General features: G+C 32.8%; 1 protein-coding gene across 5 annotated transcripts in view; it reads left to right on the top strand.

Moving 5' to 3' along the window:
- Positions 1 to 16,631, top strand: part of LOC141455834 (breast cancer anti-estrogen resistance protein 3 homolog) — a 301,202-nt gene that overhangs the window by 147,639 nt on the left and 136,932 nt on the right. For all 5 annotated transcript variants that reach the window (XM_074131261.1, XM_074131263.1, XM_074131258.1 and 2 more), the window contains 2 exons: positions 2,798 to 2,967; positions 6,951 to 7,062. In XM_074131261.1, coding sequence (XP_073987362.1) covers positions 2,798 to 2,967; positions 6,951 to 7,062 — 282 coding nt within the window. The remainder of the gene's footprint in view (positions 1 to 2,797; positions 2,968 to 6,950; positions 7,063 to 16,631) is intronic.

The raw sequence follows: 16,631 nt of genomic DNA, 5'->3' as shown, positions 1-16,631 counted from the left end.
AGCATAAAGAAATCCGTAATATTACTCACTGATATTTGTTAAAAAAATTAAAATAAAGTAAATCCAGTAGAGTTTTCTAAATCAACTTTTTTAAAGTTTATATAATTAAATTTTGTCACAAAATTGACGAAACAAGTTTGTTTTTTAAAAAAAAGAATATTATTTATTAATAAAAAGCCATTACAACAAGTTGTGGCCTTCAGTTTTTATTACTTTGATCATTTAAGTGTTTTTAGTGGTTACAGTAGAGGTTCTTTTTTAATTGCGTAACTAGCTATTTTTTATTATTTATAAAAATTTAAATAGCCGATTAGTATTTATTTCTTATCCATTTTGCAATTTTTTGAGCTCGCAAAAAACAAACAATCTTATATAACGGAAATAATAATATCTGGTTCTTCTTTGATTCCTACAGAATAGGTCATCCTCAGGGCTACGGAACATATTCAAAGACAATTATTTAGCTTTATAAACATAGTTTTCAACTAGTTATTTTATAATTATAGACGATTACTGTAGAATTAAGATCTTGAAATGCACTCTCGATATACTTGTCAATAGTATTGGAGTAGGAAGTGGCGCCTCCTACTTCTTAAGATGACGAAGAAGAGAAAGTAGCTAAAGAACTCTGTTGGACGCTTTTTCTTACTTTGGCAATCTTGTGCTGTTAGGTCATTTATTACTCTACTTGGATCAGTTCAGATTAAGTTCGTGTCCTTTGCCAAAGACACTGGCCGTCTCCAATCCAAATCTCTTAACTTCAATAGGTGGAGACTCTTTCTTTTCTTGTACGCAAGGAGCTGATTCTTTCCTGCTAACCGTTTCTGTGAAATAACTTCATCTTATCTCAAGATTCTAAAGATCTCAAATTGTAAACGGCGATTAGAGTTTTCTACTCTTGACAAAGTCTACACGAAGCTCTGGAAAGCTCTGAATTAACATAACTCAACGGAGGTCTTCCTTACCCAAATGACACCACTAGAGCAGTCCTGGTCTCATTTTAAACTGATTTCTCCCTAATTTAAGAACCTTGCCAGTTCTATTTTACAAAATTTTGGCGTTAGTCTCTTACCAAGTTTGGATACCTGGAATTTTGTCCAGGATAATTATGCTACGAAGGAGACGCACTTCTTGGCTAGTTCCTGGGGCTCCCATATTGGGGTTGGTCTCTCTATTTTATTTTCTCTTTTTGTCCTCCGCTTCCAGGAAGTGAACTGGGAATAAGCAATTATTGCTAAGGGATATTACGTCTTATATTTTGGAAATTAAATTGAAAAACATTATCGGTAGATAATCATAAAAATAAAATCAATCTTATCAAAAGTCTTAGAATAGATTTCAATATAATGGACTGCAATTAAATGCAAATACATATTCAAAATTGATTAATAATAAAATTAGCGTAAAGATTAAATAAATTAATTAAACAATCATGTGGTAACCCTGGCAACTAAATCAGAAAATGTATCTGTTTCATTGACGACATCCATCTTTGTGTAATAGACTCCTCCCATCATATCTAACTCTAATGAATATTTATAATTTTTACACAAACTGCTATAAAATTGAGGGAGTGGTTCTATAATTTCTTAAAACCAATCTTAATTATGATAACCCTCATTTCATTTTATTTATTTACAAACATTCATTATTAAATAATTGACATAAATAACCAACCTACTTCTATATCGAACTCTCTCATTCTAATTAAATCTGTTTCAATCAGATAATTGCGTAACAAGATATTGTTTTTTTTTTTTTTATTAACTGCTCTTTTGTTTGTAATTATATTCTATTTTAATGAGGTTTATGTGACCTAATTTATCATTGATGAGCTAATTATCTTTGCGGAGACTGGTAGGAGGACTCAATTCAGGTCTCCTCAAGAGGCTCCACTCAAGCTCGGCGATTATACTTGAATTTACTGTTTAAGTGAGGGTATATTCCATTGATTTTCTATTGTTCATCTCTCATTAGACTTATAAACTTAATTGAGCCCTTCACTGCTCAAATCGATTACTTCCACTTTTTGAAATATCTTAAATTTAAGTGTCAAAGCACTCGGTTCTGTCATAGCTTTTTGTGTTTATAATAAATTTCCCAAATAATAAAGATTATCACCGTTAATCGACAAAAACTGGTTCGCTATTAAATAATAAATAATTTATTTCAGAAGCTATTTTTATTAACTCCGCGCTTCAATGAATATCGTTGCAATAATTCAACTTAAATTCAGTAGCAGGCGCTGAATGATAACGGTAAATTTATTTGAATTCATATTTTAAACGGAATTTTGAAAAAACAATGTGCATTGTTTCGTAGCGCATTTCTCCACTTCTTTGTATTATGGAGTTAATCGAATTGTGCAGCGAACGGCTCAATTGTTAATTGGCGTTCATATTTTTGGTGAAACATTGATTCATTAGGGAGCCATAGCAGACCTTTTAGGTTGCAGTGGATTTGGCTTGTAGTCATTAGCTCTCTAAACAGGTATTCTTCGAGTACTATGTCTAGGAATAACGAGACAAGTCGTGAACTCCAAAATAGAAGAACTCACCAATCATCGCGAATAGCCCTGAGTACTGCTTCAATGGGAGGTGCTTATGAAATATAATTGATCAAAAGTTTTTGGACAAGGAGGCCAAAATCTTGATTTCTCTGGAAGTCTAACCAACTTTCTTGAATTAAATTTTATTGCTTAATTAATCTAGTAATAAAATAATTTAAAATTAAGCTCTTGTACTTCATTTTTATTAGTTATGACAGAAAATTAATTTTTTTCCTTTCTTTTTTACAGGTATATTTTGGAGTTTCCGCTTTGGTAGCCTGGGTCCAAGGAGGAAGATGGCTCCTCCAGGACCGACAGCCACACCCACTCCCCCGCCTCACATGGAAATATCAAAATGGCTAAATGTACTGGAACTAACGCAATATATGAACATTTTCGATACGTACAAAGGTGTTGAGGTAAATAATTAATCTATTTATTATTTTAAATCTTAGAATCAGTTTAAATTTTTTTAACTGCACTTTTCCTTGCATTTATTTTCAATAAAATGAGATTCATTATGCTGGCAATAATTTCAACACAGAAGTCGCGTAATATAAACCATACATGATGTGTACGTCATTATAATGATGTACATGCACAATTATATCATCACGCATGAGTAATCATCGTCACATACAATCATTATCAAGCGAACGTGTACGCGTAAATCATCTTCTATTTTGCTGCTACTCAGAACTTCATAAAACTCTGCCTTAATGTTTTTATATTATGTAAAATATTGAAAGGTTCCGTTAGTTAATGTTATGTCAGCAGTAAGAAGTTTGGTGAGGCTATTAAAATAATACGAGTAGATTTTTCGCCGGAAATACCTATTTTTACATCCTTTGAACATGAAAATTTCTTGGGTATACACTCGCACGACTTCCTGTTATTAATATACTTGAGGTTCGAACTCACAACTTCTTTAAACTCCAGATATTTGAGTTGTATTTAAATCTTAACAACAAAATACAGTATTTAATCGTACAATTCATTAAAATGTAACCTTACAGGAAGGTAAAAAGAAGTCCTACTTTAACATCTCCCCGAAAACTGCTCCAAAAATTTATTTTTTCTGCAACCAGGTAGGAATGTTCTCATTACTCAATTAAAATCAGCTGTGTAATGCCCAACTTTACCTCACTAGTGGGGAAAAATTCCCATTAGTGTCACTTTCCTCCCTAGTGAGTGGAAAAACTTTATTGTGCTTCCTTGATATAAGAAGTTTTGTTATTAAATATTTTCTGTAAAACTTTAATAAGCTTATTTAAATTTATTTTATCTAAATAATTAAAAAACGAATATTAAAAAAATAAAATAAAAATTGAAAGGAATATACTTAGATATAAAAATAATATTTTAATAAATAATTAGTTATTTTTAATTGTAACAGTTAAAAAGGTTATAGTGTTACCTTATAGAAATTTAAAATGGATTCTAGTGATTCCTGTTTTGTTTTATTTTTAGTTAATAACCCTAATGGTTGCAGAAAAAATATAATATTTAACTCGAGTGTAAAGTATTTTCCTCACACTTTATTTATGTAACCTATAAGTATAATTTAAGTATAATTTAAGTATAATATAATGTATAATATACAGGTATGATATAAGTATATTAATAGGAAAGTTTAAGAGCTATATTTGAGAACGTGAACGATCTCTTGAGTGATGTGATATATTCGGTTGAGAAATTTTGTTGAAACTCTAGAATTTAGCCGAAAATTTTAACTCCTTTTAAGAAAATATATAAAAACTGAAAAAACGTTCAAGTAGAGCAGGTACTTTCGGTAAACTGTTTGGGCCAAAACCTTATTGAACGCGTCCTTTGTTAGCGACTAAATAAAATATGAAATTCCAGTTTTCTGCAATTTTTCATACAGGAAATCGACGACAATATCTTATCTAGTATTTACTAGTAGATGTGGTAAAAGATAGCAACAAAATATGCACGATTTGGGTTTGTGTTGAAAATATCTTAACTAAGTCCTGTGTAAATTCATGCTTAGTTCTTGTTTTTGAAAAATTCAAAGACTCGAAGAAAACATATCAATTAAAAAGATGAAAACCCTCAGTAGTTCTTATAAATATCGCAGCAGATCTTTCTCGTCAATTTTCAGCTTCAGTGAAGCTTGAAATAGAATACACTTTCACCGCAGCTTTTTAGTTTACATTTAAACGACTGAAGAAAACAATGAAGTAGAAGTGAGATTAGACAAAATAAACATTGTGTTCATTTATTTTATTCAAAGGTTCGGAATATTTCATTAGCATGATAATTACTAAGTTGTAATAAGTAAGGATAGAGATAGTTAGTTGTAGAGTTACTGAGAGCGCTGTTAGTAGTGTTTTTTTTATGGGCTTTTAATGAATTGTAGCGCTGAAGTGGAGTCACTCTTTCATCATGATTCTTTAGCGCCAACTTTCAAGTGTTCGCCTGCATTAACCAATCAATTTTTACACTTCCAGTTACGTTAAAAGAAAAAACCACTATAGGGGAAATGGACTAGCCACTTCTTTAGGGATAATGGCGGTAGCCTAGCCTAGCCTAACAAAGAAAACATTCATTTCTATCATTCACACTTTATTAACCAAAATAATTGGTAATTGTCGGCGATAACCATAATGGCTATTTAGACCAGCACTAAAAGTTACATCAAAGGTAGACCTTTTTCTTTACAATCATTGCAAAAATCGAAAGAAAAATTAGGAACTATCTACTATTGGGGTCAGATCTCGTGTGTACTGGAGATCGACAACTGGTAAGCAGTCTAATTATATATGTTACATCAGAGGAGAACCTTTAGTTTTGCACACATTCCGAAAAAACGAAGTTAAAGTAAATATCTTTCTGCTATTTTGGCCGGAAAAAGAGTGTTTTGCAGTAAAGAAATCGGTGATTTAGGTTCTTACATTACTTAAAAGTATGGCCACCAAGAGATGGAACAAAATAGGTATAAATCAATTAAATTCCTGACTTTTATGAGTCCCAAAGAAACAATACCGACCACAATCAGTACATATACTTGCCCAGGCAGTACAGCTGCTGAATTCCTTCAAACTGTATGTACAGTAGTGAGCATTCTGCTGCATGCATTGCAGCATGCTGCACATGACTAGCTCACTCTTTCTCACTCTACATGCAAGTCCATGCATGTACAGTACTAGCTATTAGTTTGTGAGGCGCTCTTTGTGCAAATTAATTAAGAGGAAACTGTACAGTGTTACCAATTTGTTTTGCAATACAAATGCAAAATACATGCATTTATAAATAAATGAATGCCATTTAATTCTGAATTTTCAGGCTCATATATTTCTGTGTAAGCTAGTGCATATAATCATTCCTCTTATGTGTTACAGTAGACTAAATAGGGAAGTAAATAATATATATTTATGATATGTTGGTTCGACGCGATGGTAATTTTGAAATTCTAAATTTGACGAAAGTGCAACTTTTAGATTAGGGTTTTTTTTAAAGCTTTTTCAAATTTTCTCATAATTTCCTCATTTCCCCATTAACCTGGAACGCAAAATACTAGTAGAATTTATAATCACTATTATTCCCAACATTTTTCAAGGTTTTTGGAAATGTTTGTATTAGGGAGTCTTTTTTAAAATTTCGTTACAAGTTCTTACTGAAGAAGACGTAGCGCGCTACAGACAATGAACCCAGGTTAATCTTAAGCCCCATAGAAATATGTACCTCCTACCTCCTAAAAAGTAATGTTGCTGGTCCAACTGTACTTTTAAAACTTTTCTGATGCGACTCTTACTGTATGAAAGTCCTGTGATATTAATCTTTGAAAAAGTTATTATTTAGGGTATTTGAAACCTGCTACGAATTCTTACGTCTGTAATCCGCTCCCATATTAGATGGATCTTAAAATGCCTCAATTAATACTAAACTTGTCCAGTTTGCTCGTTCCTCATCTGGCAGCACAAATTCAATAGTCCGGTCAAGTTCGATGCTACCTTTTCTCTGTGTCTATCCAACCAAACCGCGATTCAACTGATGATTCTATCATCAGCTAAGCCTTGGGATGTCCTCTTTCAGGGAATATTCATGAAATAATCAGTTCCAAAAAAATGTTTTTCTCGTTTAATCAAATCTATAATGTTGAGACTCTTGGGAGAGACGATAACGTTTTAAATTGATCCTTTACCTATACACAAGTCTTATTAGACTCCTAAATTTCTTTAAATACTTTCAAGGAATCAGAGATTCTCAATGTACAAGTGAAACACAGTATTTGAAGATAAAATTATGGAATAGATTGAACTTCTTGGCTTGATTGTCGCATTGTAAAGGAGTACAATCAACAGAAATGATATTTTTTGGAATTTTAGTAAATTTCTGTTTTCTTTTTAGGCATTTATTATATTCATTAATTATTTTTCAGGATTTACTTGAGTTTTCTGAAGGAAATATAAAGGATCTTGGCGTGAAAAATGCTGCACATCGTGCTAGGATCGTCTCCAGTCTGGTGGCGCTAAAGAGTAAATATCAGAAAGGTAAGTCTAACTTTTTTGTTTTCAAGAACTTTATTGTATTTCGTGTAACGATTTTCTGGAAAATAATCACTGGTTTGTCATGTCATTTCTCTGTGCCTATCGAATCTTCAAGCAAAGTGTATATCTAATTTTTCAAATTATTTTGCGAAGATGGTGGATATTAGCCAAACAATTTACTCCTAATTATTGTGAATTGTTTTATTCAGAGCACCTCTTAAATGTGGATATTTTAATGGATGTATCAACATGTGGCAATTAGGTGCTATTTATTTTAGGTGGGCGTTGTGTAGCCCTATATGTAAGGCATATGAATGGATATTTCTGAATAAAAATAGAATCTGAGTCAGAGAATTGGTTAATAAATTCCAGACTAATTGTCCAGTTACTGGAACTGCGAGCTAGACTTCCTCTTTCCTTTATGGATAGTAGGAACGCCAATAGTCTAAAGGAAATAGCTTTGTATAAAAACAATTATTGCTTTTTTCTTTTTTTTACTTCATGTTGAAGGTTAGACAAGGTCAAGTGGGTAGGAATATTGCGTTGTTGAATGAATTGTCTTCACTATGTTGGGTTAGATAATTCATTAATAATTCAGCTCATATCTGCCTGGTGTATGATTCACTACAGCATCTTAACTTTTCTTCCTCTTGGTCGGTTAAAACTATTTCTTTTTAAGTTGCCTTGAAGAATGATTGTAGAAGAAAACGTTATTTTTGTCATGAAGAATTGCCTGTTGTTGTACATTGTTTTTTAACGTTTGTTGTTATTTGTTAAATTGTCAGAGAGAGTGTACAAATGTGACAGCTACTACAGCTTAAACACTAGTTTAAGAGAAGTTCGCATTTTCTTAAGTTTACTTCTTTTTAATTCATTGATGAATCATTCTTACGATTCTCTAATAAATTCGCAAAGACACATTTTATTCTGATTTATATGGCCAGTTAATTATATTTAATACTGTTTGAATGAAAAATCTTTATATAATTTGAAAAGAGATATAAAGTGTCTACATCTACATGCTTCTAAAAAGCTCTAGCTTCGTCTACGAGGTGTAGCTATTAAATAACGAGACTGATGCTGCTACAGAAGAACTATGTATGCGCCAAATCTCAACGACCGACAGCTGTGCAGCGCAAAGCCTTCTCTTACGATTGCCAGCGTCTCACGTGTTCTGACCAGAAATCTATCTGACCGGAACCGTCGTTTGTGTAAGAGGTGTTAGTTTCGTTTTGCCGAAAACATGATACTACACATGTAGTAGAGCAACGAATTGTCGTGAAATTTCACTTGAAACTTGGTAAAACCGCTACTGAAACTTATCTTTTATTAAAAGAAGTTTATGGCGATGAATGTTAATCACGTGCGCGAGTTTTTGAGTGGTTCAAGCGTTTCCAAGATGGCCGAGAAGACGTCGGAGATGATGACCGCCCCTTCTACGTCTAAAACGAATGAAAATATCGTTTATAATTAATCAACATTACTACCGTGAGGAGCTTGCTCAACTCCGTGAAAGAGTAAGGAAAAAACGACCCGATTTGTGGAAGAACAAGTCATGAAGACAACGCGCCCGGCTCACACTGCATTGTCTGTCAAGACGTTTCTAGCCAAGTACAACATCCTAGTTGTTGCCTGACCTGGCCCCATGTGACTTTTATCTTTTCTCTAAAGTCAAATCTGCATTAAAAGGAACACGATTTCAGTCCTTTGAAGCTGTGAAAGAAAAAGTGGCACGCGTCATGCAGAAGCTCACAGAAAAAGACTTCTAGCATTGTTTCGAATAATGGTAAATTTGCATGGAGCGTTGTAGGGATAGTGGAGGGGTGTATATTGAAGGTGATAATAACTAAATATGTATAAATTTAAAATAAAATGTTTTACAGCAATAGTCTCGTTATTTTATAGCCACACCTCGTATTCCTAATATGTTACCAAACTCCAACAGAAGTAAGAGTAATAGTGAATATAACTGCGAATAGAACACGTGGACTGACCGTTATACACGTGTACGTAATCATCCACCCCGCCGGTGTTCTCCTATCTCTATCGCTGTTAGATTGAATAAATATTAGCTTATGAATAGTATGCCACATCGATGATCCATAACACATAAATTAAGCTTTTGGTAAAGCTAAGCTTTGGTAAGTTCATAGTGTAATATTATTGATCATTTATAATATTATCTTAACTTGGTATTTTAAGAAAGAGAAGTGCATTTTACAAGTTGTTGAATTTTCCTTAATTCCATTTGTGAGAGTTTGTTTTTCGTCAGAGCAATGTAGATCATCTATCTTCCACTGACAGTAATGCACTTCTCCATAGTTATCCGCAAATCTGTTGTTATTTACTTGTAAATCTGTTGTGCTCTTCTACATTACTTCAAACATCGATGTTTCTATCATCTAAAACAAAATTGATAATGGCTTTTGATGATAATTAGAAATTGACTAAGAATCATCTAATTTGTGATCGCTAGTCTCAAGGTTACGTCTTCTTCAAATAATTATATCCATGAGTAAATAATTTAGGTTGTTATAGGCGCACCTACAGCGCGAAATAATTGTTATTCTTGCAATCGCCAATTACGTTGTAATTTTACTTTGTCAAAATAAAACATTCTTAAAAAGTTCGTAAAAAGAAAACAAGTTTTGCGCTGTTCCAAAATTAACATTTTTTTCTCCAGTATTTAAAGTCAAAAATAATTAGAAATACCATAATTAACCAGAGAACACGCTAAATAAATATTTTAGTAGTTATGTAGAAAAAAACGTTTGTTCTTTAATCACGAAATATAGTTATTACTAGAGCACGTTGTCGGTTAGTATTTATCTTCAAAATTAGGGCATTTTACATGTTCCAGCATCAGTCTAATAAATGCGTTTATTGTAAAAACAGAGTTAATACTAATAAGTTACTCAGGATATTTAGAATTGATACCAGTAATTGTGAGAAAAGAGAAACTAAAAGTTTAAGCTAATTAAGGTTCAACGATTGAACTGAAATCTACGATATTACCTAAACAGTAATAGATTTGAACTTCAAGCAATTTTCATTTTTGAGAAAACTCCCAAAACTGAGAAAAATTGTGAGAAATAGAGTACAACTGCTCATTGGCTGAACGTTTTTCTTCTTTTATGTTTTTTTGTATTTCTGAAACTTTCAAAACATGTGTTGAACCATTGAGTAATTCTAAGAGAAATCTCTTTCTTGACGATCTTTCAAGTTCATTTCAGTTAGCAAAGAGACATGCCCACACATTTTTACTGTAAACCTAATCTCCAACTCTTTACTCCAACTAGAACGATTCCTGTCCTGGGTATAACGTTAAATGCCCAACTAACGTTTTGTGATGTTTCCATCCTGACTTTGGTTATTAATTCACTCAACGTTTACTACTAAATTTCACGACTCCCACCAAACTAAGTGCTGTATTATTTCGCAAGAGATTGTCCATAACATGAAATATCTCATCCTCAACAACAAGTTCGTGCTATTCATCTTAATGCCACTTTTCATACAGAATTTCAATAGTGGAGGTCTTTTTGCAAAACATTACTCTTCTGGCTACAAATTATGTGTGCGCATGTATGCACACTATTTCAATAGTGTAAACACAATGAATGAGGTCATTTATTAAAATATGGAAATTTATTTACATAAAATAAATAATCAGAAAACAAACTTGAACCAAAATAATGAAATCATGGTCATATTTTACAATAACCAAATAGAAATGTGTTTTGAGCTGGTTCTTTTTTGAAACATATTTACATATTTATGGTGTCGCTAGAAATATTTCTATGAGTGTGTCGACTCTTGGCTAGTGATGAAATATGGAATTAAATTAATTAAATATGGAACTAGATATGGACAGAATGTGCCAGTTAGATGGAGGATGGCCCGGCTAGACCTTGGGCTAACATGATGCTACTAAAATTGATGACTTTGTCAAGATTCTGGTATTATGTCATATCCGGTTGGGTTTCAATTATTATTTTGTTTATTAGTAATAATTTTCTAATTGACTTTTATTTTTATTGTAACATCCGGACAATCTATTTCCACCGAAATACCTAAACCTCCCTGAACATCTTTACACCCTGAAGATTCCTTCATAAGATTCTTCCTCCTTCAAAAAAAAAAAATTCTACAGAAAGGATTGGGCATGGCCACCATTTTGTGGGAGATGACCTTTAAACTGCAATTTTCAGTGAGAGATCTAACCAGGTTCATCACTAATAACTAGGGAACGGATTCGTATGTATTTACATATTTTTTTCTAGGCAATTTACAGACGTTTTTCAACTGGAAGTATTCATACTGACACTCTTTAAGCCGTTTGAGCCTACTTTTATTTCACATATTTCCACATATTTGGATGTTATCGCATATTTATACATATTTGATTAAAATAAATAAATATTTCTACATATTTAATCAAAATATGTACATATTTTTCATATTTTTCATTTTGGGCATATTTTCATAATTGGGAGGTGGTTGACAGGAACTGTGAACCACAGACTGTAGGGCTGTGAATCACAGTGGTTAAAAAAGTGTTCTTAAAAGCACCAAGTCGCATTAAAATGCTAAAAGATCTCTATCCAGACTTGTGCCTTCCACCAGAACCAATATTGGGGTACTTGGCTGGAAGCAGCTCAGTATTACTATGAAAACTACAATAAAATCAAGAATGTCCTTTCACATCTCGAAGACGAAGCAGTAGCGATAAATACAGTCAAGTCTTTATTCGAGAAACCTAATTTAAGGAACGACCTTGCATTCATTTCTGACAATTGCGTATTTCTTGCACAAGCCATTACCCAACTTGAGTCCCAAAATGTTCGACTGACAAAAAACGTGTCCAACGTTAAAAAAAGTCATCGAAAAGGTGGAAGGAATACCTGGGAGTAAGGGAGATCTGATCAGATCAAAACTGGTAGAAGTCCTGAGCAAGAACAAAGGGTGGGAGACCATCTGCCAGATTTCTCATATTATCAGTGGAACAGAAGTCACCTCAGAACATCGTGTACCCTTTACAACCAACGAGATAACTTCTTTCAGCAAGGCACCTATAACATCTGTAGATGTTGAACGATCTTTTAGTCGTTAAAAGTCCATCTTACGCCCAGATCGTCGTCACTTTACGTTCCAACATTTGAAATTTCATGTGGTTGCAAACAATTTCGAAGAGTGAAGTTTTCAAAATTGAAAATTTAACACATCTTTTTATAAATAGTAAAAATGTTCTTTGTTGTATAAATCATTATAACTTGTAAAAACAAATTATTTTGTTCCTAATAAATTATTATAAATTGTAAAAATGTTCTTTTCTTGTATAACTTGCCCCCCCCGCAAAAAAAAATCCATTTTCATAAAAAAAAATGTCCATTTTACTTAAATATTCCAGAAAATATTCTAAGAAAATCACATATTTTCCACATAATTGACGAAAATAAATGCATATTTTAGTTAAATATTTGGCATTTTTAAATACATAAAAATCCGTTCCTTACTAATTACCCTTGAATTAACATTTTGTACTGTCTTAAACCCGTGCGGAGAATGAATATTATCCTCATCTGGAAACACGTGACTTGCAAATTTCAAACCACAAATCGCCATCAGGTGGTTAGGGACTGACAAAGGGCTGTAAGTCTCCCGATTTGACAAGTGTGCCGACTTGTTTGACATCCAAAATCCCTAAATGAATCGGCCCCTTATACAAGAACATCTTTAACAGAAGCTAGGCTCTTCAAGTCTTCTGGAACTCTTTTAAACACCGATTGTTTACGATAAAACAGACCGACTGAGCACTCAAAAAATCTCAATGAAGAACTCTGCGACTCTAGAGATAGTCCAACTTTGAATGTCCAATTCAAGTTATAAAAAAGCTTTTTCAGTAATAAATTAATAAAACAAAAATGTGGTTTTATTTAATTTTTAACAATATGAATTCCATTTTTGTTAATAAAGATGATTGGTCGTAATCGTGATCTATTGTAATCTCTTCTCTTTGAATTAACCAAGCGGTTTTCCCGTTAAATCTTGGTTTCCAAAATTATCTAATACTTCTTTCAAGAAGCACCAAGCATAGAAAGAAATTGTAAATCTACAGTAATATTCAACACTTATTAGTTAACTTTATTTGTAAATTGCGTTTCCTTTAGTACAGAAGTTATTAATACATTACGTACTTCTTCTTCAATGGAACATCCAACAATTAACTCCCCCTTTGTCATCTCTTTGAAAACCAGTAACTTTATGACGTTTCTTTCTCTAAGCAATCCCCGAACGGTATTTTATGAAATCCGCTGCTTCTTGCTAGATTCCAATATTTCCTTTATTTGCAATAATAAATAAGTCATATGAAATAAATTGAAGAAAGGAAGAAAAACATAAATAAATAACGGTGTATATTTTATTAAATTTACGAGATTCACTGATGTCTAACTGGAGGTTGTAGTAGTATTGCAGAGGTTTTTTTTTGGGTAGTTTTGGGCATTCTGCCAGAATATTTTATATTACACTGTCCTCATCCCATTCACGTACACAATACTCGCTGGTAGGCGCGAGTAAATCTTTATGGTGTACACTTGGCAAACGTATGGCTATGCAATTTTAATGCAATTCACTCATCCATGCTCTTTATAAATAAACAACAAAGAATAAACCGTTGAGTTTATTAACTTCATACAGAATATTTTGTTTTGTTCTATTGTTATCCGTTTGTTCTTTTTTGTGGACATTGTGAACGCAGGAATATCGATTGTTTCTTTCGATGGTTCACTTTTATTTTGTTGATTGTTTATTTACTAAGTTGATAGCGGACCAGAAGTTGGCGTAATACTCTTGGACCAAAGCACCACGGTAGGGCTTTGCGATTAGAGGCTAGGTATGCAAAGCTCAAGATGTATTTGTGGTACTGGGATCAATTTCCAGAGGACGTCTTAGATTTCATTTAATGGTTAATAAAAGGTATCTACAGTAAAGTATGTTCGCTATCTGCCTCCGTCCACGACACCTAATTTGGTAGTTAAACGTAAAGCCCTCCTTAATAAACACTTGTTAAATAGAAAACTAACTGTTAGGCTTAACAATGTCGAAATGTTCTACGCGTAATAAGTGGCCACTTCATTCTGAATTTTTTTTTCTCGTAATAATTAATTTTTATCTTTTTTTTAATTAACACTAAAAATTTGAAACCACACATCCGTGTTTTCTGACAGTTTTACGCATGAAGTGAAACATTATTTGGAATATTTTAAAAACTCCTGCATAATAAGTGGCCTTGCAGGACTTCTTTGTCACTCAATAAAGGATAAGCGAAGTTTTTGGAAATAAAAATGGTTCAAGTTGTGTTGTATAATAATTTTTAGTTTTAATATTAAAGGATATCGATTGATGGGTTCACATCTTACTTTTAATATTATTTTAAAAAAGTCACGCGCCAACTTTGTAGATTATTTTCTGTTCTTTCTCTATCTCTCTCGCACACCTATTGTAATAATTATGTTATTGTTATTGTGCGGTTCCAAGGCTGAAATTTATTGTTTAAATAATAATTTAGTCGGTGAATTATTAATTAATGTTTGGCGACATTAAATAAAATGAACCACTCCCAGTATATAACCAGCATTCTACAATCTTAACTTCATGCTGACTTAGTTTATATTTACATAACTATGTTTTATTAGTTTCATATATCTACATATATGTTCAACATTATTCTGAGACAAATTTATATCTCTGTAAGTCATCCTATGTTAGTATGTCTGTCACATAAAACATAACTCGTCTACATATGCCACATGCCCACCATAGCGACTTTTAGTTATTTGCATTTTTTTTTTTTATAAAAAGACATTTACGACTTGTAACTCTAATAATCGTCTAATGTTTATTTCTTAACTAGAAGGCACGCGTTGATCTCCAATAATAAATCAATTCAATTATTAAAAATATATATTTTAAAGACTAAAAGGTTATTCGTCCAAAAATTTTTAACAAAATCCATAAAACAGTCTCTGTAAAGAATAATTGCAATTTTCCTCCTGAATTTGGTAATAAACTAAATAATTTTCTTGTAAAGGAAAATATAATATTTAACACTGACTGTAATTAAAGAAAATAAAAGGGAAAATTATAAAAATCAAATTGAAATGTTGATAAATTATGTGCTGTAGTATAATCGTAAAAAAGAATGAGGTGATAATGGATTTCTCAGCTTGATTGTCCTCAGAGAATAATGACTAGCAATAAATTTTGGAGGACATAATCAATTTGATGTATGGAAATACAATTTTTTCATTTAAATATGTGTGGGTGTTTGTGAAGGGGGAAAGGGTAGAACGTTGCCAAGGTGATATTTGGAATGAACATGATTTTAATTTCGTGTATCTGTCGCTGTTTCAACATTTACCTATCACCGTAGGAAATCTTTTTGTCACTCATAATTATGTAGCAAACTTTTCTACAAATTAAAGAAATTGAACGCTGACAACGAACCACGCGGTGTGGTGCGGATCGTATCTTCACAGGATCAACAAGAGGTCCTCTCCTCTCTGCGTAGTTTGCGAAGAGGAGGAGAATTTCAAACATATAATAATGATATGTCCACGTTATGTAGTAGAAAGGAAACGAATGTTTGACGATATATACAGGTATTTAGATGCACCATTTCGCTACGAAGACATAATATTGTGCACCAACATCTATGCGCTTAAGTATCTAGCTATGCAGAGCTAGCAATGAAATATGAATGTATTTAAAAGTTATAGCCGATTAGAATGTATGCAAGAAAATGATTAGAGAAGGATTACGTGATTTTAATTTCGGTTAAGCTATAAGGATGTCAGGAATGTAGAGTACTGATTTATCCATTAGTTGTAAGTTTGTATGTAAATAGTTGTATATAGTAGAGGGATGAATGTGTGAAGCGAATGTATTTATAAATAAGAATGGAGAGTGAGTGATATTCTAGTGATAAGCACCTAGACGATGCTGGCTGTATGGCGAAAGCCAATGCCAAAAAAAGACAAACCGCTTAATTGTTCTTTAGAACTAAATATACGAGGGTCGTTTGAAAAGTCCGTGCAAAAATAAAAACTACTTAATTTTTTGGGGTAAACCTTTTTTATTTTTCAACATAGTCTCCTTTTAGGCTTATACACTTCGTCCAACGCTGCTCTAGTTTGTTGATCCCTTCCGAATAATAGGATTTGTCCAAGTCTGAAAAATAGCCATTCGTTTCTGCAATCACCTCCTCGTTTGAATAAAATCTTTTTCCCGCCAGCCATTTCTTCATATTGGGGAACAAATAGTAGTCCCAGGGAGCCAAGTCTGGAGAATAGGGGGGATGTGAAACGAGTTGGAACCCTATTTCCATTAATTTTGCGACCACAACTGCTGAGGTGTGAGCTGGTGCGTTGTCGTGATGGAAAAGGACTTTTTTGTGGGCCAATCGTGGGCGTTTTTCTTGCAGCTCGGTTTTCAATCGGTCCAATAACGATGAATAATATGCACCTGTAATAGTTTTACCCTTTTCCAGATAGTCGATGAGGATTATTCCT

The sequence above is a fragment of the Rhodnius prolixus genome, unplaced genomic scaffold (genome assembly GCF_049639745.1).
Source record: "Rhodnius prolixus isolate KJV_2025 unplaced genomic scaffold, Rpr scaffold_4, whole genome shotgun sequence".
Lineage (NCBI taxonomy): Eukaryota > Metazoa > Arthropoda > Insecta > Hemiptera > Reduviidae > Rhodnius > Rhodnius prolixus.
This window is presented reverse-complemented; position numbering and strand designations above follow the sequence as displayed.